This window comes from Epinephelus fuscoguttatus, linkage group LG1 (assembly GCF_011397635.1).
Source record: "Epinephelus fuscoguttatus linkage group LG1, E.fuscoguttatus.final_Chr_v1".
Taxonomy (NCBI): Eukaryota; Metazoa; Chordata; class Actinopteri; order Perciformes; family Serranidae; genus Epinephelus; species Epinephelus fuscoguttatus.
Genome location: NC_064752.1, coordinates 18,275,596 through 18,299,943, shown reverse-complemented (window position 1 = coordinate 18,299,943; position 24,348 = coordinate 18,275,596). Strand labels below are relative to the sequence as shown.

Genomic DNA, 24,348 nt, shown 5'->3' with positions numbered 1-24,348 from the left:
CCACAAAGCCAGGAATCAATGCAAGGGATGCTTTTGCTGGAATAATTAATAATGTTGGAATGATTTAGATAAAAGTGATCAGATGGTTTTATATGGTGACATTTATAACATTCAATGCATTGTTCATTGCCATTTTTTTTTCTTCATTGTGCTAAAAAATACTTTGAGGTATATTTTGCTACCAATACTTAAGTGAAAGTTATGCAATAAGTAAAAGCACAAAAGTATTTTTCCTATTGCATCCTGTTCATTGCATGTTGAAGGATGCTACCCAGACATAACAGTACAACCCTGAACCATACTAATGTATTATAATTTAACATTGGGTGAAGTCAGGTAATGTAGGACACTTTTTGGTAGTTACCAAGACAACCACCAAAAATTCAAATAACTACCTTGAGTGTTGTATCATCATGTATCTCTGTTATGTTTCTTCAAAGAAAATATGTTGCCAAGTGAAACACTTCAGAAACTTTGGGCCTTCAAACTCAACAAGAACTCCAAGCTCACTCCAGTGACGTGTTCAGGTAAAAATGGAACAGTCATGTCTGTTTGTTTTTTGAAAGGTTAATTAATTTATCAGTTCAGTCATTAACTAATTAAACCATTAATACAGTCCAACTTTTCTGCTGTGCCCTCCCTGTTCTTTTGCTGTTCTGTTTCCTTGATGTCATATTGTCCACAGTGGACATGTGTGCATGTAACTCTAGCCCTTTTTGCACAGAGATTGCGCTATAAGGCTGCTATGAAGTCCCTTATTCAAGCTGCCCTTGCATTTTTACACAGAACCAAGCAATAGCAGCATTATGCCACTCGAGTGTTTGATTTTAGACAGCATGCCGGCATAGCATAAGCATGTAACATGTAACACAACAGCGTTAGCCTCTAGTGTGACATAATATATATGTGTCTGCGACGCTTTATAAACAATATAGCATTAATGTGTCAATAACGTGACAATCATTTACTGTCCCTGTTATATGGTGGCTGATCTCGTCTTCTGCTCTGGGGGTAAGCTTTTCCAATTTGTGGACCTTATTGGCGGCTGTTCTTCATCTTTGAATTAGCTGCTAACTGCTACCACCTACTTTTTAAACCTCCCAGGGATGGCTTATACACTTAACACATTGTCAAAACATTACACTCATCTCATCCATAGTCCTATCCTGCTGCCTGCCCCTTTTACATAGACATCGTAGACAACTCTGTCCCCTCATTCCACGATTGTACCTTTTATACAGAGCCAACTTCAAAGTCGTCGAAATCCGGCGCTTGGGCAGTGACTTACGATGTCAGACACCGATGAACAAAGCTGTCTTTTCATGCTGGCATGATACACAACTGATCACTTAACAGCGCTCGGCAGCATAGAAGGAAATGCGGCAGGACAACAACGAAAGTTAAGGCGCGGAAAGTCCAACTGGAGCGAGTGGGAGGGGTGGTGGATGGGTCCAACAAACACCGATTTTCACCCAGGAGCGCAGTGTTGTGGTCCTATATGATTATATAGCCAAACCCTATTCTTTTTTCCTAAACACAACCCCGATTTATGGTGTTGTACTGATGTACTGCGTTTATTTTGAAATAGACTGTATGCAAACTGTACATTTAATGTGACAACAGAAGTGTATTTTGAAAGAAGGCAATGCACGTAACAGGCAGAACTTCACAAGGCATCACAGAACATCAACAATCAACACACCCCAGGTATCTTGCACGTTGTACCTGGACATGGAAAGACGTTGAAATGTGACGAGGTCGGAGTGAGAATGTGTTGACAGAACAAGGAGGCGGCATAACGGCATTAAAGTCCAGCCTTGATGAGGCAGTGCAAGAGGGGCTACTGATTGCTAATTGTGGACTATTTATGTTTATGTTTATTTTATGTATAAAGGGACAATGCGCATTAATTAACATGATCACTTGAGTCGCATCAATGTGCCAAATTAAGTCATACAGGCTAATTTTCATCTGCAATCCCTGGCAGGTTGATGGTATATGTGTATATTGTGACTGGCATTGTCTTTCACACACATGATTTTAGGGTACATGGTAGCCTAAAATCATGCTGGGTTCACTTCAGAAAAATGTCTGATTTAATTGTTTGTTTTTTTTGGGTCCCACTTTTAATAAATGAATTAAGTAGGCTACTCATTTAAAACACTTTCCCACAAAAAACAGTAACTAAAATGCAACTTCGTACAACCATGCTTGTCTTTAAACCTTAAAACATAGTTTACCTTGCAAGATTGAAAGTTCTGGGACCAGTGATTTTCTTTAATCTTTGCTCTGCCCATCCTGGTAATATTTGGAGCAACAGTTCCAATATTATGTTTGGTGTTAGACTGCTTATATTGAGAGAGTCCAAGATGTAAAACTTTATTTGTCTCATTTTACCTGACTTAACCCTGTCAAATAGGAATACAACCACAACAGATGACAACACCAGTACAACACTGTATAAACGGGTAATAAAGTCACTATTTATAACCACAAACACACCAACACTTATGTTTTATAATGTCGCTGAGCAGTTTACTTGTTAAGTCATTAAAATAGCGTGCTGAAACTCTTTACGTGCCCATATGAAATTCCTTAAGAAGAGAAACTCAAGTCACACTAAACAAAGAAATCCAACCAACGTCCAGGAGGCGGGACATCACAGTCCCTGCCCCCTTTTTCCCACAAACTGGCCTCTCATTGGTCAGCGCCCAGAGCTCCTCGTCGCCTATTGGCTAGCTTGGCTGTCTGTGGGAACGGTGCTTGGCCGCTAACTGTTCCGCTGCGTCGGGATCAGAAGACGCAAATCAAGTGAAACAAATCTCCTGACAGGAGAAAAGTTCATGCTGGAGTTTTCAAAGACCTCAGAGGGCCTCATGAAGGTAAGAAGACCCGCAGAAATCGTTTTGGTGTCGGCGGTGTGAAGTCAGAGAGCATTATCTGCTGTGTTTCACCGTGTTTCAGCTACTTTTGGTCCAAAGAAAAGAAGAAAAAAGATGTACGGTAGCAGAATTGTGAAGGCTACAGGCCGAACCGTTTGGACTGCATCTTCTCAACATTAAATGTCACGAAGACGTGTTAAGTTAATGCCAGAATACATTAAAATGTCTCCTTAAGAAACCTTTTCAGCGAAGAAAGGCGTCAGTGATGTGTCATCTCCTCCAGTCAGCCTGCTGCTGATGACTGTTTGATCTTCATCTCAATGCTGAGTGAATTCATTTACAGTGGCTCTGCTCGTTAAATAACTGTATACTCAGAACTGTCAACACTCCTGTTCAGTTTATTTGTTTTTAATGCTTTTGCTAAAGACTAGGATGCATTAAAAACCAGTAGGCAACAAGCTGAGGAAGTAACTAAGTGGCCTACAAGAAAAATTAGGTTGGCTACCAAATCCAATTTACTGTAGTGTCCAGACATGCAGCATCTGGTCAGCCATCCTGATTACCAGAACACGGAAACTGAGCAGACCTCTCAGGCTCAACTTCCCCTCACTTGACCCTCATTTTGTGGGCCAAAGTCTGTGACACGGACTCATGCACACACAAGAGGATGTGACTGAGAAAGTTTCTCAGAGGTTCAGAGACGAGGCAGTTTGTGATGCTGTAAGTGTATAAGATTGTGCTGGATTGTAATCTAACATTGTGCACATTATTAGCATAGGCATAGATTTGGAGGGTGTAAGGCACGCAGGGGACATGATTTAGAACATGTTTTATTCTTTTTTTTTACTCTGACAAAAGACATTCAGTTTTAAATTAGAAACACTTAAATCCATCGATGAATTTAGGGGTATCATAAAGAATGTGGTGACAGAGATGTGCTTGTTTTTCTCAAGAGATCACCATGTTTAAATAGTGGTTGTTTTATTGTGGATTTTTTGTATTTGTTGCATTTTAAGTGTGTTCTGATTGGCTGCTACCTTGGCCAGGTCTCTCTTGTAAAAGATATTTTCAACTTCCTGGTTAAATAAAATAAAAAAAAAATACCATAAACTGTTGCTGAAACAGTACAAATTAGTGCCAGGGTTGCAACAGGTGATATTTTCACTGTACGATAACTGTTTCAGAAAATGTTATGATTTCATGGTATAGGGTATTACACAATTACAGCATTGTTATTATCAGTTCAGGGTTCCCACGTTCATGTAAAACCTGGAAAAGTCATGGAATTAGTGAAAATAGTTAAAAGTTTTGGGAAAGGTCATAGTATTTTGTTTTGTGTAATGAAGTTGTTACAGTAATCTTTTGTGGATAATCCTCCTCTTAATGTAACCTAATGACAAATTTATTTCCTGTAGCTGTCGAGGTAACGTAGCTCTGATGTGCTTCGATGTGTGTTTTGTTATCATCACGTAAGTTTCCTAATTTTCTCCCAGCAATCCATCTCTCCCTTTATGTATGTCAGTTTGCGGAAATTATGTTTGATAAAGTTTGAATCTGATATGTTTGAAACATGCAGGGCAAGTTGTGCAGTATTTTCTTTAAAAAATTAAGGGTCCTTCCATAACTAAAGTCATGGAAAAGTTTGGAAATTTCATCCCTGGAAATGTGTGGGAACCTTGTCAGTCACAGTGACTTGTATAGGACTGAAAACAGTAGTTTTTTTGTTGTTGAAAAATGCCTTATTATTCATGAAACCATTTTAAAAAATGGAAGTTATGTGTAAAAGTCTGACAGGCAGTGGAGGAGGAAAGGACATGTGTGCATGCAGAGGAGACCGTCTGTCAGGTTGCCTTTTTTCCCCCTAAAACTGTAGATGAGCAAATGTACATGTTATAATAGCTTTCAATTTTCACAGCACGGTACAGGGTTTCACAATATACCCCTGCAACTCTAATGGATGCATTAAAAAAATCTCCAGGATGCCGGAAACTATGTGTTTGATGCTCAAAATTTCCTGGCAGAGGACCCCCAAACCCCATTTCATGTGTCCCCCATGATATTGAAATGAATCGTGCACCCTTGATTTTTAGTATAACTTTGGATTCAATTTGAGCAGTTGATTTAGAAACTGTCCTCAGAAATAGATAAGTATGTTTTTTTTTAACGGACTTTGATATGACTTGAGAGTGAAGGAGATTCATTTTCCACTTACACTGCACACATAAAGAGTCTTAAGCAGCTCCTCACAAACCAAGGGCCTTTTTGTACCACAGCAAAGCACATGTTTTTGCAGCAGAAGCTGCTATGTGTTTTTAATGAGTTTACAGTGTTGCAGACGAGGCACATGGCTGACCGGGCTTAAAACAAACAGGGATAAAAAGGATTACGGACACAAGGCTTTCGTCATCGGAAGTGGCGCTACCGTGTGGGAATATTTGTGTTTCCCATGCTGTCGCTTAGTGTTTGTATACCCTCATGATTACCAACTCTAACTCTGGGGGATTACATGAAATAATATAAAAATGATGAGGATCTAAACAAGCATGATGACACATGTACGCTCCCTGCGGGGCCAGACATTTCTCACAACAGAGCGCACACTCTTCGCACAGTGATTACAGCGGCCTGTGAAATTAGCAAGCGAGCCTGTAAAAGCAAAACCAAGGGAGGTGTGTATGCTGTAGTTTAATTAGCATTTTACCCCTGTGGTTAAGCCGCAGACCATGAGTGCTGGTGGAGGCAGCACTCAAACACTGTGTGCCTTCTTTGTGAGAGGACGCTGCTGTAGGGATTAGGCTGTAGGTGCAGTTCACCAGGGTTGTGGCTCATTCCTCTTCTCAGTTCTGCATACTGCTCCACGGAAGCATCACAGTAAATGCTGCAAATATGCTCACTGACGTTCATATTTCTCAGATGTTACGAAAGATGCCTGGGAAATATAGTAGCTACCAGCCCTGATATGAAAGGCTGGTGGCTCCTGTCTCTCATTATGCAACCAGCGCTCCAGGAGATCAGCCCACCCCCCTCTGGATGACTTCATGATGTGGAAAGTTGTGGTGACCACAGAGAGCTCAGAGCAGAGCCTGGGCTTGTTGAATGAATGCTAGTTCAGGTGTGGATCGCTGTCTAGTAAACAGCAGTGAGTGACATTTTTCTCCAGCCACATTTCAGAAGGAATACTTGTGTGATTTGTGCTTGAGTAGACTTCTGTTATTAAGTAGTCAGCCAGGGCAGCGCACATCTATCCTACATGATGATCTGAAAAGGACGCTTAGTGTAATAACATCAACAGCTTTGATCTCATTTCAAAGAGGGGCCTGCATACGTTCTCCTGGCCACAGTGCGGTTGGATGTTTGAGGTGTGGACACCGCAGGGCTTGTCAGCAGAACCAACACAGCTGTGAGATTAGAGTGCAGAGACACTACAAAGAGACCACATCACTTTTCCAACACAAAATAACCAACTGTCACGAGACCCATTATGAATGGGCATGCAGTGGGAAAAACAAGACAACGTGGTTTGATATTATTTCCAACATTGAGCTTAGAAGTTATGCGCACGTTGTCAGCTGGTCAGCTTTAAGTATTGAAGACAGATGATTGAACAGCTTGGATGCTGGAAGCCGACTGTTTGATATGTGATCCATCTGTGCCCGATGAACATGTCAGCTCATATTGTTGCCATGTTTGTGTAACCCCATCCAGCTGAAATATGATTTTGTTGTTTAAATTACCCGGTACTTGTATTTTTTTTAGCTATACCACACACCTTGACTACTCAAAGCATCAACAATTCCTTAGGGTGCTTTCAGACCTAGAGTTGTCTTGCTTTGGTCTGAATCAGGGACTCATTTTGTTCCAAAGTTGCATAATTGCCTAGAGTTGTTTCGTGTTCTCACGGCAGCATTTACAAGCGGACCAGATAAAATACCTTGTGTGAGAAAGCTGCTCTTGATTGGTCAGAATTTCCATGCGGGAAAAATCCAGGAAGTAACCAAAACGTGAAAGAAGAGTACACTTGCAAGATAAATGTGACACTTTCTAATGTCACAATGGAGGGACAACTACGCAGGTTGATTTTAGCACTGCTCATCGTGGACTATATTGCTGTCATTGTTCATTTTAGTCAAACCATACAGTTTGAAAACGAGGCGCGGCTCCAACTAGAAAACAATGTTTTGATGCATTGGATGTGCTGAATGTGCATATTAAGGCAGTACAGGAGGAGGTGCACATTAATAATCCTCCAGAACTGTAACATGCTCATGTTTAACCCAAACAATGTGTCATGTGACTGCAGCTGGTTCAGATCAAGGTCGGAACACGTTCTCACCACAAAAGAACCGCACCAGAGTTTGTCTGTAACCAGACTGAGGCCACCTCTTTAAGAAGGTCTCGGTCTGGTTGTTTTGGTGCACACCCGTGTGCGACTGCTGTGTTCACACCTGCCCAAACAAACCACGCTGAGGGGGCAAACGAACTTGAGTTTGATTGAACTGAACCAAACAGGAGAGGTGTGAAAGCACCCTTAGATGGTATACTGACTTGTAATAGGGAGAATGGTACCCCAGACCCCTGTTCTTTCGCTATGTAACTTTGGTGAGTGGGTAGGATCTCCCAGGAGAAGAGCATAACGCGTCATGACACTATGGTACACACCACCAGCTAGCTAAAGAAGCTAGTCCAGTGTTATCTTTTTTATTACAACCTATAGTCCCCCTGTAAACTTGTTGTATAATTGTCTTTAGCTCTGTATTCTCAGTACAAACATCATGGTAGAAGGCAGTTGATCAAAAAACTGTTGTAAAAATTCAAACCTGGTACACTCTTAGCAATGCATAAATTATACTATGTAACTGAGCGAACTAATGCAGGGTTGCAAACGGTTTATACTGTCCTGACGTCAGCTGTTAAGATCATGTATCATGGCTAACGCAAAAACTCCAACAGTGTGACAGCAGAGTGTGCACCCCTGCCAGTGTCATTTAGGAAAGATTGCCAAATAGGCCATTACCTTATCGGTGTCATCCCTTATCCTTTACCTGTGAGACGGATCACTGCAGCTTACTTCAACACAGTATAAACACTTTGCAACCTGCAGGAACACTTCGCATTTCCGACAATGGTGCACCATTCTGAAACTGTAAGGGCGCCAAAATGCAAAAATAACAGTGCATTATGTTGCTTTAATGCAATGCACCTGTGAAGTACAACTAAAACAAGCTGTCAAGTTGGAGAAAAATGTTGCCACATACTTGGTGCACCGGTTCTGTGCTGCAGAATTAGCCCCTCCCAAGATAATAACCACATATCCACACAAAGCTCATAAATCAGTGGGCTGGATCAGATAGATGAGATGTCTGTCTGGGTGTCTGATTTGGGGAATTTGAAAAACACAGGGCTTTGTTTCAAGATGGAATGAAATACCTGAGAAGTTATTGTGGGAAAACAGTTTTTATAGTTTAGTATATAGTCTCAGTATTTCTGTCTGATTCAAGATTAAGTAGCTTTATGAGTAAGAAGAATATAAACTGCCACTCATGTACATTTGCATTTTAAGAAATATAATCCAAATTCTTCTCTTTCATTTTTTTCCCCTCACAGTCCAAGCTGAATATGGAGAGTTTGACCAAGCCAGAGTTGCTGATGCTTTTCAGCATCCTGGAGGGAGAGCTGGAGGCCAGAGACCTGGTCATCGATGCCCTAAAGGTACCTATTAATGAAGCTGGTGAATTTATTCTAACGTTTGAGTGATTCTCTGCAAAAAAAGAAAGAAAAAGAAAACACTCACCCCATCCAGGCCTGAACAGTTCACAGCAGGGAAAAACGTATCAAAGTATCAGAGGAAACCTCTCAAACCACTGCGGTAGCACTCTGCCACAACATTTCAACATGTTCTTTTTGTAGTTTGCACTGAGAGCTTCTCATGTTGGTCACCCGTGGGAAACAAAGCAGAGGTAGTCATGCTGTATATGACAGAAAAATGGTGGAGAGCAGAGGAAGAATTGATACTGCAGTATCACAGTTACATTTCAAGCCTACAGGAGGTGTGCCTGCAGAAACCTACATTGGTTGGTTATGGCTGCCTGTAATGTATCACAGTCATGCATTAGGTATTGCTGTTATTGGACCTTATGTACATAAAGATCTGGCAACAAAACGAGAGGAAAAATCTGCCCAAACAGTTAAGATTTAATCTGGAGTAACCCTGTTGATGGCAGTCATTCCCTTTGAAAAAAAAAATCTGTGTATGGAAACAACAGAGCTATGTGTCTATGAAGCTAATACTCCTCTTGATCTGTCCTATTTTCTCGCGGCAAACTAGCGTCTGTGCCTCTGCAGAATGGGGTCTTTTGGGGCATTGTCTTAGAAGTCATGCCTTTCCCAAGTTGAAATGAGCAGACACATCCTAGTGAGCTTGACATAAAGTCAGTTGGATGTAGACACAGTGTAGAGTACACACATAGTTTGACACAGAGCAGCGAGTTCCAACCTCAGGATGTCTTACTTTGGCAGGGTTAATGCTGCATTTCAATTAAAGAATTGCCAGTCTATTTTCCCACAGCGTGTCCTTTGCTGCGCTGCGCTCCAAAGGCCCACATACTCAAGCTTTCAGTGACTATTTGGATAGGCTTAAGGACGTTTTGTCATTTATTTAAACAGTTGTAAACAAACTTCAGTAATGCCGTGTCACCCTGACGCTGTTTAAAACCACAAACCTAAGATATGTGAATAAGGAACTTAATGATGGAGCATTTCTGACGAGATGTCTCACTATTAATATTTGAGCTTTACGGCTGTTCTGCTGCAGGAATGCTGTTCACTTTCCTGGTGTAAAATGCACCATTGAAAGAACAATCCAAAGAGGCAGCCAGGGAAATAGAGAGCAGTCGTCTCAGAGAGCCTACTGCCGAATGTTCATGTGTTGTGTCTAGACCACATTCCTACATCTCTCCTGGGATCTGGCCATCTAAGGCAAGGAGAGTTACAGCACGCTGGGTGCCTGATGACTCAATGTGAGCGAGAGTAGGAGTGAACAAATAAACATTGGCCTTAACTGGAGCTTGAGGGGAATATGGCTGTGCTTCTTTCATGGCTCCACCGGCACAAACTGTTAACCCATTCAGGTCTGGGACGGGATCAATGCTGCAGTGTTGACTCTTACAGAGCTTTAATTAAAGGCATAATCACTGACCTGTAGGAAATTAACTGCAGGGAGTAAGTGAGGTAAACTGATCTCTCTGCAGCACAGCGTACATGTTTATCCAAAGGTAAAATGTGACCTCATACCTTTCTGCTGTTCTGCTGTTAAGGAATTGTTAAGGAATCTTGGGTCTCGCCCTCACATGAAAGCAGATTATTATCAGTAAAACATCACAGCATAATTCTTTTGGGTTTAGCCTGCTAGCAGCATGGCTGTGTGCATGGCAGTGTTTGTCTGTTGGTCCACAACTTTGGTCCTGACTGAAAAATCTTAACAACTATTGGATCGATTGCCATGATCTTTTGTAACGACATTCAGTTTTCCCAAAGGAAGTTTACGCTTATCCAGTGAGGCATCTCAGCAGCCACTGGATGGATTGTACAAACAATCATTGTCCCCCAAATAGGGATGTTAGTTTAGCTTTTTATAACTCAGCACCGATTAATCAGTAACTAAATGGTAAATTTTAAAAAATTTAAAAAGCAAAATTAAGTGAAATACAAGAGGCCTTTCATTTGTTTTGGAGCTCCGTTGACTCAGTGAGCTAAAGTGCCACATTTCAAAGAACTCTCCATTTAGAGGTGGTGAAACTGTAAAGTTTTGTATTGTAAAAGTCTTGCCTTTTATTTTCTGTTGGCTTTGCTGGCAGACCGGCTAGCTGCATTAGCATGCGGAAATAAAGTGCCTGCTGCCCATCCTCTGGTCTCTACTGTTGAGCTAACGATAGCCTGGGCTGCTCTTTACTGTGCAAAGGTCGGGTCAGGTGGGAGCTAGCTAGCAGTGCTGCTCATTCATGATTACCACTGGTAAGGCCGTCCTGGTGGCAGGACAACATTGCGACAGAAACATGGTAGCAACCATCTGGTCTCCTGCCAGGTAGCCCCAATCAGTAAGCAGCTTCATTTTAAGTTGTGAAACCTCTGTAGCATGGTTAACTGTGTTAGTATCACTAGCTGTGCTGACACTGCTAACAGCACTAACAAAGCTAACATAGCTAAGAATGCAGCTCAAACTTTAGCCACTCCTCCATACCAGTGCAACCCTGGGGGATGACCTTAGGGTGGGCACAGTGTTTCCATAGCAATGCAGTGGAGTAATGCTGGGACAGCGTTATCAGTGGTGATCATAAAATGAGCGGCACTGCAGGCTAGCGCCCACCTGAGGTGCACAGTGCAGAGCTGACAAGGCTAGCTAACCAGTAGAGACCTGAGGGTGGGTAGTAGGCACTATGTTTCTGCATGTTAAAGGGATAGTGCACCCAAAAATGAAAATTCAGCCATTATCTACTCACTCTCATGCCGAGGGAGGCTCAGGTGAAAAACAGAGTTCAAGTAACATTTTTCTAAACAACTTTTTATGTCAGGGCTTCAGGACACTTGGATCACTACGGACGAGCAGTATGGAGGTATTTTGTGTGAGGGCACACCAGGTGGTGTGCAGATAACTGGTTTAAAAACATTTTCAGCATTTAAAGTTGACATCCCTGCCTCAGAGGATGAATCCCAATAACTGGTGATCCCCTGACTTTAACTCTAGGGTCACCTCAGGGTTCATATTTGTGGTATTGTGTGAAAAAATGGATTGCCACAAAGTTCGATTCAAACATTCAAGTTCAGAATTAATTGCAATAACTTCTTGTGATTCCTTGACATTCATCTAGTGTCATCATCAAAATTTTCATCTGTCCAATAACCAAATATCTTTCAAACTAATGACATTCCCGTCAGCCTGGTTTGCATAAAGCTGGCTAAACATCAACATGTTAACATTTTGCTTAAAGTACTGCTGTGCCTTAGTACACGTTCACAGAGCTGCTAGCGTGGCTTTGGACTTGTTCCAATGATGAAATTACACGTGGGTCAACAGTAGAGAAGTAGGTCCAGTCATGTAGCTCATGTCAGTCTTAACTGACGTGTCCTTGCTACACTCAGTGTCATGTGAGAAGACTTAACCACAAATCACCATGGTAATAACACCACTGCTCAGCTCTTTGCTTTTTTTATCCCTTTGATCATCTGGTTACTGCTACTTGCAGGTTTTCATGTCTAGTCTCAATTTTCAGAGCTTAAACAAAATGAAAGATTCTCATCAGTGATTTTCTACAGGATGTAGTGCAAGTACAGGATGTGAGGTTAATGATGCGGTATTTCTACGGTCCTCTATATTTAATTATGCAGAACTATCAGTGGCATTCTAGCTATCCGCTGGATTTTTCCCTGTGTGACTCACTTCTGCAGCTGCTCACGCTGTGGCTTTCAAAAGGAAGTTAGACTCTGGCAATGCTTATATTTGGCACACAAAGCCCTGCAGTGATCCAGTAGTCCCTTTGCTTTGGGAAAGGAGTATGAGTCTTTACTTTAGGTTCAAAGGGGACTCAAATATGGAAATGAGCCTTTTAATTAGCTGTTGAGTTCACATGGTGTGATTGACTCGAGCTTCCAAATGGACGCACTTAAAACAGGTTTACCGTGTGTGCTCTTTGATAATGGTTCAGCACTGGAACAGGGAAAATGGATTTGTTTGTAGCTTTGAGATGCATAAACTGATACGATTCAGTGTCACTTACTGTAGCATCCACAACCATGTGCTTAGGATGGATAGTATTGTTCAGATATCCATTTCCTTTCCATTTACATGCATGAGCATTTCAGGGTATTTAGCAATCTGCCTAAGCAGCTTTGAAATATATAGGACTCTAGGGGAAGAAGTTCATATATCACCTTCCCTCTGTATTATACAGACTCTTGTCGCCAACATTGCACAACTGAAAGAGTCCAGGCATGTGTCAGCAAAAGATAAGCTGGATTGGAACCAGCGCAGCCATGACACAAAGACTTCCCGAGCAAAAGCACACAGGTTGCCAGCAACTGTAGCCAACAGACAAAAGCATGAATAATGGAGGTAGACTGTGATGCATAGCAGCCATGCAGTGAATGGTTATTGTTCATGTACAGTATGATGTAATGACTAAGCTCTGGTAGATCTGGGTGTTAAGTGTTAAGTAATGTTAGAAATGTGTTTCTTGTAATCCCTCTTTTCACTTCCTCCACTCTCTGCAGCAGCGGAGGATTGATGCAGAGGAAAACAGCCTCCCTTTGTGTTGTGGAAGTCTGTCTGTGCATTGAAGGGCTGGGGAGGGAGCTGAGGGAGACACAGAGTCTGTGTTTATGACTGAACTTTTGTGTAATAGGGTTCCTGTGAATTGGAAAAAAAGGCCGATTATCCAGTTATGAAAATGTGCGCAGACTGAATAAGTACGAAATAACAAGGACAACACTTAACTCTCACAAAAATCTCCATTAGATGTGTTTTCTTTGTGCGTTTCAGTGTTTCCCTCTGGCATCAGCAGCGGCTTACATGCAACTACAGCGATGAAAGTCAGACGGAGTATATATCCTTAAGCAAAGTAGGTGTCAAGACTGGAAACCTGATCTAAGCAAATTTAATCTTCGACCGTAAAATGACGCATCAGAGCAGACAGTCATTGACAGGAACAAGAATGGGCTGTCAGCCAACACTGTCGACAGATTTCTCTTTGAAGATTCTTCTTCAAAACTAGATATCTACCTTTTTATTAGACCCAGAAAATGATTGACAGTGTAAAATCTGGCTCAAGGTATTTCATTTTTTGTTTTAGTGTTTATATAAATCACAAGTATGCATTCAAGAAATAACATTGGCAGACAGCTGCCATGTTTTTTTATGAGTCAATCAGATGTGAAACCTGTTTTGTATTTATAGGCTTGGATGATGTCAAGGTATTATGGTATACCAGGGTATTTGGAAATCCTGAAGGTATAATTTTCAATACTGTCAAAAATACAGACACTTCTCTTTCTATTAAACGGATAGGGCGATGCTGTATTGAGGCGATGTACTGTAGTGCACAGCATGCTCCACCAGAGGTCAGTCTCTACTGGTGGAACAGGCAGCTGAGCTGAGAAAGATGCCGATTGCAAGTGGTGGGGATAAAGTTACAGGACTTGTAAAAAGAAATATGCCTCTGCCCCTGTTAGGGAGTATTTTTGGTATATCATCTTCATTAGGCCCATCAAAGTGTTGGTATCCACCACAGCAGCAAGTTTTACCAGGTCTTTCAGCAAGAATCTGTGGAATAAGGGCATTTATCCGAGACCCTGTGTCTTCATATGAGGCTATCACATTTTGGGTTTGCTTGACCTTATACTTCGTTCTACTTAATTTAGACCTGTTGTCCTCATTTGTGGACACTTTTATGTGCCACCTAGTGATAGTAAGAGCACAATACACTAATCTATGTCAAAACAAGATGGCAGCCATCTCTACAAAGTCGGTCTGGCAACAAATTTGACCATTTTTGCAACAGGAATGCTAAGACATTGTTAATTAGGAAGTTCTCGTTTGAAGACATTGGGACTTTATTGCCGTCTCATTTGAGGACATTGGGATTTGATTATGGTTAACAATGTTAAGTTGTTGTTTTTTTATACTCAATGGGTACGACTGATCCCATATAGCTAGGAGAATTTAAAAATGCATACCAAACAAAAGTTTGGGTTTCAGGAGGATATTCATTAATCTGTTAATCTCAGCAAGACTTGTCTAAGTAGGTTAATTGCATATTTGATAGACAGCATTGTAGGCTAGACTCATACAGGCTACAATGACTTTAGCTGCTCAGCCTTTATGTTTTTTGTGTAGTTACACAAATACTGTCGTATAGCATTTACCTCAGTGAAATGTCAGGAAGGTATGAAAACATAGATAGTGCCCAGCCAACTGTATAAATATAGTGTGGACAAGGACTATATGCCACACTTACAACATATTCTGCATGGCATGCAAGACTTTCGTTGAGGTGCTTTGTGGTCATTGGGCTTTAGATAGCGCCCACATTCAAGAGGCATTTTTTAATTCTCCTGGGCACCCTGTGTTTTCCTGTTTCACCCGTCCATGCTGTTTGATCTGCCTTCACACAGTCCTCAGCGGACTGGATCAAATAACAGCAGCAAAGCCTCGAAGCCTTGCCCTCCTCTCTTTGTGCCAGATGAGCTAATATTGTTGAAGATGACAATCACAAAGCCTGTGATCCGTTGTGGTAAATCGCTTTAACTTCTCTGTCTGTAGCCGTCCATCGTCACTCCTTGTATTTTTCTAACTGGGCCAACTAACTCCAGTTGCTCAACATAAATCTGTCTTTTATTTGTAGATGAGGAATGCACAGATTCAGTTTCTTTACAGTGTCTTTACATAGTTTCTATTTTTGACGGAGTTGTAGTGTGTTGCAAAGAGCAGATTGAGTTCTCTTGCCTACAGGCACTGTATGTGAAATATAGATTCCATGCAATATTGAGGAATGACATATTTTATATAATTTAAACACGGCCACAAATCTTTGATCCATGTGATTCATTTAATGGTTTGATCCATTCATAACTGGACTTGTAATGGTATTAACTTTGTTTGTAGGCTACCACACAACAAAGCAGTTAGTAGGCTAACAACAGTAAATACAACTATAATATGCCAAGAAAGAAGCTATTTAACTACGTAGCCTGCTTAATTACTTAGGGTAGAATCACAATTATTAAGGAAAAGTGACAAACTAAATTGAGTAGACAAAATGCTTTGTTTCTGAAATGTTCTCGTGTGGTATGACGCTGTACAGCAGATGGAACGAAACTGGGTGGCAGCTAGAATATGGTGCAGTGCCACCCATTGGAATTGTCCCTCCTGGCTCCCTTACACTCAAGATGGCGGCAAGATAACAAAAACAGTTGCCTTATTTGTCTCATACCAGACCTAACTTTAGTCGATCATAACATATCAGTTATGGAATTAATCTGCAGATTATCTGGTTGAGATCAAACTTTTTTATGGATGTCAGGGTTTTGAGGCAAGACGAAGGGCAAAATGTGGCCTGCAACTTACAGTAAAGGCAGATTTATACTTGTGCGTTGGCTCTGTGCAGAGCCTAGGCTGTAGCCTACGCACATGGCCTGAGCTGTTGTGAGCATTTATACTTGTGCGGTGGTGTGTCTGTGTCACTCTGCAGTTACACCTCCAAAACACTAGTCAGCAGTAGAGTTTCTGTGAAGTGCTGTAAAGTTTAGTTGATTCAAAACACACATTAAACATGACTTAATAGCGACAATGTCAAACACAAGTACACAGATCGGCTTTACTATAACTCGCAGGATTCACAAACAAAACACTTGTCACACATTTTCCCCACAGATACAACATGCTAATATTTTTAGCACAAGCCTGTGGCATTTGACATTGTATAAATTAGCCTAGCAGCTAGTGGACCTTTCCTTTGCTCCAATGAAGCCAGGGACAACAGCAACATTTAACAAAGGTAACATTACAAAATCCAGCTCTGTTACAACTCACAAGGTTCAAGGCTTGTTGTTTTTAGCCAAGTTATTTTCTTGAAAAACTGCCCCTCCTACGGGCTGATTAAGAGGAGTGAGGAGTCAGCGGTTAATGACGGTATAAAATTGTTCTTTTCACTATTGTGAATCACTGCAACCATGAGAGATCATTAAGCTTACAGTAATGAATGTGCACATAAAATATGAGGTTAATTGGTCCAGTAGTTTGCAAGATTAGCAGCTGAAAGATGGATACACACACGACCAAATGTCTCTTTCTCTCTTCAGGCTTACACCTGACTGAGATAATAAGGCCCACGCTGTAAGGTATACAGATTTTTGGAGAGAGAAAGATAAACATCAGATCAGTACTCAGCACTGGCTGATACCATAAGCTGATGTATCAAAACTGGTGATGGATTAAAAAAAAAAAAAAAAGCTGGCTCGGTGCATCCCTGGTTAAAACAGTCTTAGTTCTAGGCCAATAAAGTGCCATTTGGGGGTGGTCATGTTATATCTCTGTGCTCAGCTTTAACAGCTTCACACACAGTCAGCAGTTTAATGCTCCGTAAGACGAGTGAATCGGCTGAATATTGCTCTGCAGGCCCATCCACATTCTTGACTACGCTTTAAACTTCTCAAGTAATCTTGGTATCAGCCATCAGGAGCTCTGTCCTCACCCTGCCAGAGAGGATACTGTTCTCTCTAATCTTTTGATCCTCTTTTGTTGAAACCTCACGAAGACACATTGCCAGTTCCGCTGTAGCCCTCCTCCTCCTCCTCCTCCTCCTCCTCCTCTCTCCCTCTCTCACTTCAGCCCTTTTACACGGCAGGCCTAAAGGCATCTGCTGAACCTGAAATGTCTTGCTGCTATTATCCCTCCTTTGTCATGAGTTAAACAGAGAACAGGTCTGCCTTGGCCAAGGCCCAGTCCAGAGCAGCTGTCCTGCTAAAGATAGACAGACACACACCATCTGTTGCTCCTTCCTCCTGCTAGCACTCTTTCTCATGTGTTTTTGTGCATTTCCTCTTCCTCTCTTCCCCTTCCTTTATCTACACATCATTTACCACTAAAGTATTTGAGATGCTGATCATGGTGTGTCATTCAATTTCCTGTTTAAATGACAGTTTATCAGCAGCATTTTATCTTTATTTTTTGACTGAATGATTTTTCCTTTTTAAATTAACTGCAGCTGGGGTTAAAGTTGATAGAAACTATGTTTTGTTTGGTTTGTCTGTCTATTGGCTTGTCTGTTTGTCAGCAGAATTACGGAGAAACTAGCTCATTATCATGAAACATAGTGGAAGGGTTATGCTGGGTCAAGAGAGAACTCATTAAGTTTTAGAGCGGATCTGAATCACGGAGCAGATACACACATCATTTATCTCTTCTAACATTGTGAGATATGGCATCCGGCCTTAACAGAGGTCTGTGCTCTCCGAGTGGCCTCCTAGTTTACTAATTCATTAATGCTATTCATTTTGCAATTCAAAGCACAAGGTAGATTGGAGAAAAAGGTCTACAGTTGTGTTAGCATCTCTGAGGCTTCCTAAAAACACGGTGCTTTGGGCCAAATTCTAATGTCAGCTATGCCAGCACAATGACAAAGATAACATGCTAATAATCAGCAGGCATAATATTTACCAGGCTCATCATCCTGGTTTAGCATGTTAGCATGCTAACATTTGCTAACTGGCACTAAATAAAAAATACTCATGAGGCTGATGGGACTAGGGACATGTGCGATTAGTCTTCTTAACGATGAAACGTCCGCCCCTCGCTCTTCGCAACCAGAAATATTAGTCTGTTAAACCAATGAGTGTTTTAATCATGTACAAGGCTGCTTAACTGTCAAGCAGCCGCCCACCATGGGGGCTATAGAGCCGTCAGACGGTACTTTGATCAAGAAAATGAAACAAGGTAGCATATAGGCTGTGTCAGAAAAAAACTGGCATACAATCACTTGACTGGAGCAACGCGCAACCACATTCAGCTCAAGCATTTGGATGTTAACCTGCTCAGAACGACGGCTGCTGCTGCTAGCTGTGCTTCTCAGACCAATTTCACATGATTAACCTGGAGACGCTGTGATCCCGCCCGGTCTGAGAAGATAATGTCGCTCATGACGACAATGACCTCGCAAGATATGCTTCCACGTAACTTTGTTGAAGATAAAGGCTTCAGGAAGTTAATGCAATATGTTGAGTCTGATTACACCGTGCAGAGACCTTTTTTTAACCAGTCGATGAGTCTTAATTAAAATTTCCGTTTAGTGGACACGGAAATTGGTCACCAGGAACATCCCTAGATGGGACTGTGGTTAGTTTTGTAGGTATTTGGTGAAAAAATTTTTTTTTTTACACCAAAAGGTATTAAAATGAATCGTGACGGGAACATGAATGTTTGTCCCAAATGTCATGGAAATACATCGAATGGTTGTTGAGATATTTCATTTAAAACCATAAAATCATTAGGATTAATCCTCTGGGGAACACGACTGTTTGTAACATATTTTATGGCAATGCAACAAATAGTTGTTGAGATATTTCAGTGTGGACCAAAGTCGACCGACATTGTCATCTGAAGCTGTACCGCTAAAAATGTCTCTTAGACATTGAATATAAAGGAGTCGGCATCCAGTAACAGCTGAGACTCAGACGAGGCTGAGATGCCAGAACAGTGATCCAAGAGAAGATTCACACACTAAAGCCAACTTACAATCCTTCTGTAAACAAAGACATTTATGCAAAAGCATAAACAAGCCAAGCAGTTTCACTCATGAACATTTCCTACCACATAACCTGTAGATTACAGACATACTGTTAACTACTGAAATCATCGCTTTGCATCTCACTCTTCTCTTCTTCTCATCTCTTCAGGCCCAGCGTAAAGAGCTGTTTATCCAGGAGCGCTACGGCAGGTACAACCTCAGCGACCCCTTCCTGGCCTTGCAGAGAGACAGCGAGGCTGTCGGGGACCAGAACAAGGACCCGGGCTGTTCCTCCTCCACCTCCAACCCTCTGGTGGTTCTCAAACTGGTGGTGAGCCACTGCAGGAGGATGCAGGAGAAGATGCTGGCCCAGCTGGCTGCTGCGGAGAGCCGGCACAGAAGGGTGGGTGTGGGTGTGTGGTTCATGGTTTGGGGAGGCAGAAATGAGCTGGTTCCTTATGTGGATTTTTAAAAAATCAATTGGGAAACATAAAAGATAAAATGGGGCCTCAGTGGTGTAAAATATTTAGATGAACATGACAGGAGAATGCAATTAGTAAAATGCAGTGAGGATTTTCTTCCTTACAGTACACAAAATATAAAAACTGCAGGCAACAAAAGCTTTAAAGATACAAAACTAATATGATTAAATCATCCCTCTTCATTTAAACCTTTGTTTCAGGGACAGCAGAATAACTCATTAAAAGCAGCATTGTTTTCAGCGTGAACTTCCCAAGAGGCACACACGCATTGAAAGTACTCCACATCTGCAGGCTAACAGACACGAACAAAGAAAAATGAAATACCTGCACACTGATGTCACGTTTACAGTCTCTCTCTCGTTTCATGTGAGCTTCAGGTTAGAGCGTGAACACAGTAATATTTATAGACAGTGATGTAACACGACACGTCACTGTCTCCTGATTTCATTATGAGCTAAAGATGTATGCAAGGACAACATGCCCACTCTGTGTGATCACGAACTTCCTGTAATTTTACATGAAACACATCAGTAACAAGCTGCAGACTTTTAACTGTGTTTGCTGCAGAAATGAGTATCTGAATACACACGCCACAAAACAAAACATTTGTTTTGCAGAGAAGAAAATCAGACAGAGGGTAAACCTCACAGTTTGAAGTATATTAAGAAGTCTAATATGAGGAAATGTCATTTAGTCCTTTTATTGTTTTGGTTTATATTTAAATGACTGTTGCAACAAACGATCCCCATTGCATCTTTTGGATCTGTACAAACACAAAACACTCCATCAACTTAGGCTCTGTAAAACCACAGAGCGAAGGCTATACTTTTCTCTGCAGGCGGGCTGAACATGGTACTCATTTAGATGAGTTGAACTATGTAGCTCTTTAGCTTGACTGCCATCAGCATTTTTCCTTACAATGTAGTAATCATATTGCTTCAAAATAACTGCCATTGGCTGTAATATCAAGCAGACCAAACTTGTGTGAGATCATGTCATTCCTGACTCTCTGTCTCCCTGCTGTGTTTGCTTCAGGTCATTGCAGATCTGGAGGAAGAAAGGAGGAGGCATGCTGAGGACACAGCCGAGGGAGATGATGTCACCTACATCCTGGAGAAGGAGAGGGAGCGCCTACAACAACAGGTGCCCCCTAATTAATAGTGACATTGACCGCATTACAAATATTTGTCCAGAATGTACTCTATTAGGAGGAGTCAGTAGCTGTGTTTCTATTAGGACTGCCTCCGACTAGGAATGTTCCTAGTCAAGCAATAGTCGTCATTTAGGGCCGTTAGACGACTACTCACCTGCATGTTTATCATATTTATTTAATTATTAAATGACATATTTTGGGCGGGGCAACACAATGGTTTGAGTTGAAGGTCAGTAACGTTGTTAACATTGTGCTACATTACAGAGAAATACCAAACCGTACTAATGAACCTTCATTAATATAGTCCTATATTTTATCTACAAGTGCATGTCACACACTGAGCGAGCCACCTGTTAATGACGCTGTCGGCAAAGCAGTAATGATTGTGCTAAGTGGCTAATGGGCATGTAGCTACTTCCATGTTTCAGATGATACGTCATGTTTGTAGTCGAGTTTGGATTTCCTGCCTGACATGTTATTAACTAGCCTGTGGAATAACCGCAGGTACCAGCCCTGGAAATTTATGTGACTCCATCCACACTGTCTGCACAAAGTTTACTACCTCTGTAGTAACTAAGTTTATTTATTGCATATCTTGTCTTTGTGTTTGTAGCTGGAGTTTGAGCGGAGCCAGGTCCGGCGGTTGGAAAAAGAACAGAGGCGGATTACTGACCAGCTTGAAGAGGAACGGGCTCAGCACAAGCAGCTGTCCTGCGCTTTGGCCAAAGAGTGCAAGTGGGCGAGTGCCAGAGCTCTGGAGGAGGGTCACCGGCTGACAGAGCTGAGCCGCAAACTTGACAAAGTATTTACATTTATTTACATTTGCAGTCCAAGTTAGGCAGTTTTCTTCTGTTGTTAGGAATGTTAGGCCGGGTTATATTTTGCACTCTGGGTGAACAGACTTTTTCTCCTGCAGGAGGCGGCGTCTTGCCAGGCCCTGAGAAATGAGCTGGAGGATGAGAGGAGGAGAGCCCTGAGGATGGAGGCGAGGGTGGAGGAGCAGCTGGCTGAGTTTGACACAGAGCGAGAGCAGCTCCGCTCACGTTTGAAGAAAGAGGAAGCTCACTGCTGTCAGCTACAACAACAGGTGTGAACACTCAAACATATTCATCATGCAGGTGGCGGCAGATTGCACACTTTGCATTCAATAACTACCTCTTCCATCTAATCTAGATGCAAGGGAAGAAAATTGGCTGGTGTCGTACAGCCTAATTTCAGCTTGAAATGACTCTTTTTCCTCATTTTATGTTCAGGTAGAGGAGCTGAAGAGGAAGCTGGAGGAGAGGAATATGATGAGAGACGTTGGGGAGGCTGTCACAGCTCCAGTGGAGGCAGGAGGAAAGGAGTGGGCCACGAAAGTCTCCCCAGGAAAGACATCAGTAGACACTATCACAGTCGAGGACATTGAGGAGGACAGACACCAGCAACCTGAGCAGCCAAAAGTCAACGGTCACCACTGTCCGATGGAGACTAACGGGCACCACGGTCCAAACAGCGCACTCTCAGAGAACATCTGCATACAGAACGGGATTGAAAACCCTCCACTTCATCAAACATCATTTCCCTCCTCTCCATGCGCCTCGCCAGTCCTTGCCAAACGCCCACCAGGCAGCCCGAGCCCTGGTAGCTACCAGTCTCCTTACCAGGCCGGCATCAACCAGCGCTTCCACGCTGCTCGTCACAAGTTCCAAGGCACCATCGAACCAGAGCCTCAATCCCAGGCGGCACAGCCTGCTCTGCCCCTCTCGCCAAAGGACGTCTCACCTGTGACCAGCAGCCCCCCTCCAGAAACCAGCCCAGTCAAGCAGATGGCCCGGAGCACAGTCACTCAAGTCCTGTCCCGCTTCACCACCGTCCAGCAGAATGCCACGTCCAAGCTCACAGCGCCCAACAATTCACCCTTCGGCACAGACTACCGCAGCCTGGCAGCGCCCTTGTCGCCGATCATCGGAAGGGCCGCGGGGGCGCTCCCACAGGGGATCAGATCGCCCACCATCGCCAGGGCAGACAGGGGCAACCCTCCGCCCATCCCTCCTAAGAAGCCCGGTCTGGCTCAGGCTCCTCCCTCCCCTGCCGCGGTGCCCAGGTCTGCCAGCCACTTCTCTGACAGCCCACTCTCAGGCAGCTGCGGCCTCACCTCCAGCCAGGAGGGAGTCAAAGAACTGGACATGGTGGTTTCTTCTAATTAACCAGGTCATCAATAAATGAGTCAGCTGCTGCTCCGCTTGTGACACGATGGTTTCATCACATCTCATAGCTGAAATATTGTTTGTAGATGACAGGATTTATATGCTATGCTTATTGAACGGAGGTCCCTTCAAACACTGTTATATTTATTAGATGTTTTATGCGCTGAGGCACTATTGTAGGTCGTGGTCAAAGAGCTGGTACAATGAAGAGTTACAGCAGATTTTAGTTTCACATGTGCCGATGCTGTATGTTGGGCACATCGTACTGTTGCAGTATCTTAAGTCTCTTTTTATGGTGTCATATTTCCAAAGAATATAAATCAGAGGTATTATTTTTCACTTTAGTATGTTGCTTGTTATTATAAATACTGTAATCTTCACACCAAGTGTTCTAAGTAGTCCTCGGACCAATCTTATTTTAAAATGTCTCATTTAAGTGTGCACTCGTACGCAGCTGTTGTTTTTATATAAAATCAGAGTGTATAGTTCATTTTATAAATGTTCCGTAGTTATTGATGTCTGATAGTTTGACACAACAGATAATCTAATCATCAGTGTTGTCCTGAGCTTTGTTCATGTATTACTTTAAATGTTACAGTTATGATATTCGTATAGGCTCAGATTATACGCAGGCACCATTGTACAATATCTTGTTTAATATAAGTGAATCTGATGACTGTCATGCCTTTGTCATTTATAAGAAATCATTATAAAACACATAAGTATTTTATAGTCGACTGTGGTTTTGATTTATATCATAAGAAAACATGTTGGTGTATCTCATTGTTTATCAGATGCTTCACAGTACTGTAAATGCTGGAAAGTGACAGATAAAATAAATTAATCCGAAAGATTGTCATGTATTCATCTTCTTATTTATACTCTGGTGTAGGTACTATATTAATGCTGACAGCAGTCTAATGAGAGAAAGCTGCTCACAGTCTACGACTTGGAAAGAGTTAGTGTTAAGTATGCAACTAACAGATACTTTATTATCAGTTAATCTGTCAATTATTTTCAGGTGGTGATGCATTCACATGGCTTGTTTTATTCAAACAAATGCCCAAAACCCAAAGATATTTGGTTGATTATCACGTGTCCATAAACAAGTTTGAATTTGCAATAGCTTCGACCACGTACACGCATGCATCCCTCCATTACAACACCACCTTTTAGCCAATTGGCATAAACAAACACACGCAAAAACACTTTCCCCTTGCAAAATTTCAGCCACCCAGGGCGACAACTGTGACCACCAAAGGATGGGGAAACATTGTAGACTGACAACAAACGACCAGCAGCAGCTAAAAAAAACACTACATCTTCACATTTGAGAGGCTGGAACCAGGGGCAAGTTGCGCAAAACACCTT

General features: G+C 42.1%; 1 protein-coding gene across 1 annotated transcript; it reads left to right on the top strand.

Moving 5' to 3' along the window:
* Positions 1-2,712: 2,712 nt before the first annotated feature.
* Positions 2,713-23,823, top strand: cttnbp2nla (CTTNBP2 N-terminal like a). Its single transcript, XM_049586893.1, has 7 exons — positions 2,713-2,882; positions 8,487-8,591; positions 19,323-19,556; positions 20,671-20,778; positions 21,402-21,590; positions 21,705-21,875; positions 22,042-23,823. Exons 1-7 carry the CDS (start codon positions 2,844-2,846, stop codon positions 22,975-22,977), a joined length of 1,782 nt encoding a protein of 593 aa, XP_049442850.1. The 5' UTR covers positions 2,713-2,843; the 3' UTR covers positions 22,978-23,823.
* The last annotated feature ends 525 nt before the right edge of the window (positions 23,824-24,348 follow it).

Excerpts from the sequence above, each read along its gene's own strand:
- cttnbp2nla (XM_049586893.1), top strand. The coding sequence starts at position 2,844 with ATGCTGGAGTTTTCAAAGACCTCAGAGGGCCTCATGAAG. Across the intron at positions 8,592-19,322 it reads TGGTCATCGATGCCCTAAAG|GCCCAGCGTAAAGAGCTGTT; the intron begins GTACCTATTAAT and ends TCATCTCTTCAG. Across the intron at positions 19,557-20,670 it reads CGGAGAGCCGGCACAGAAGG|GTCATTGCAGATCTGGAGGA; the intron begins GTGGGTGTGGGT and ends TGTTTGCTTCAG.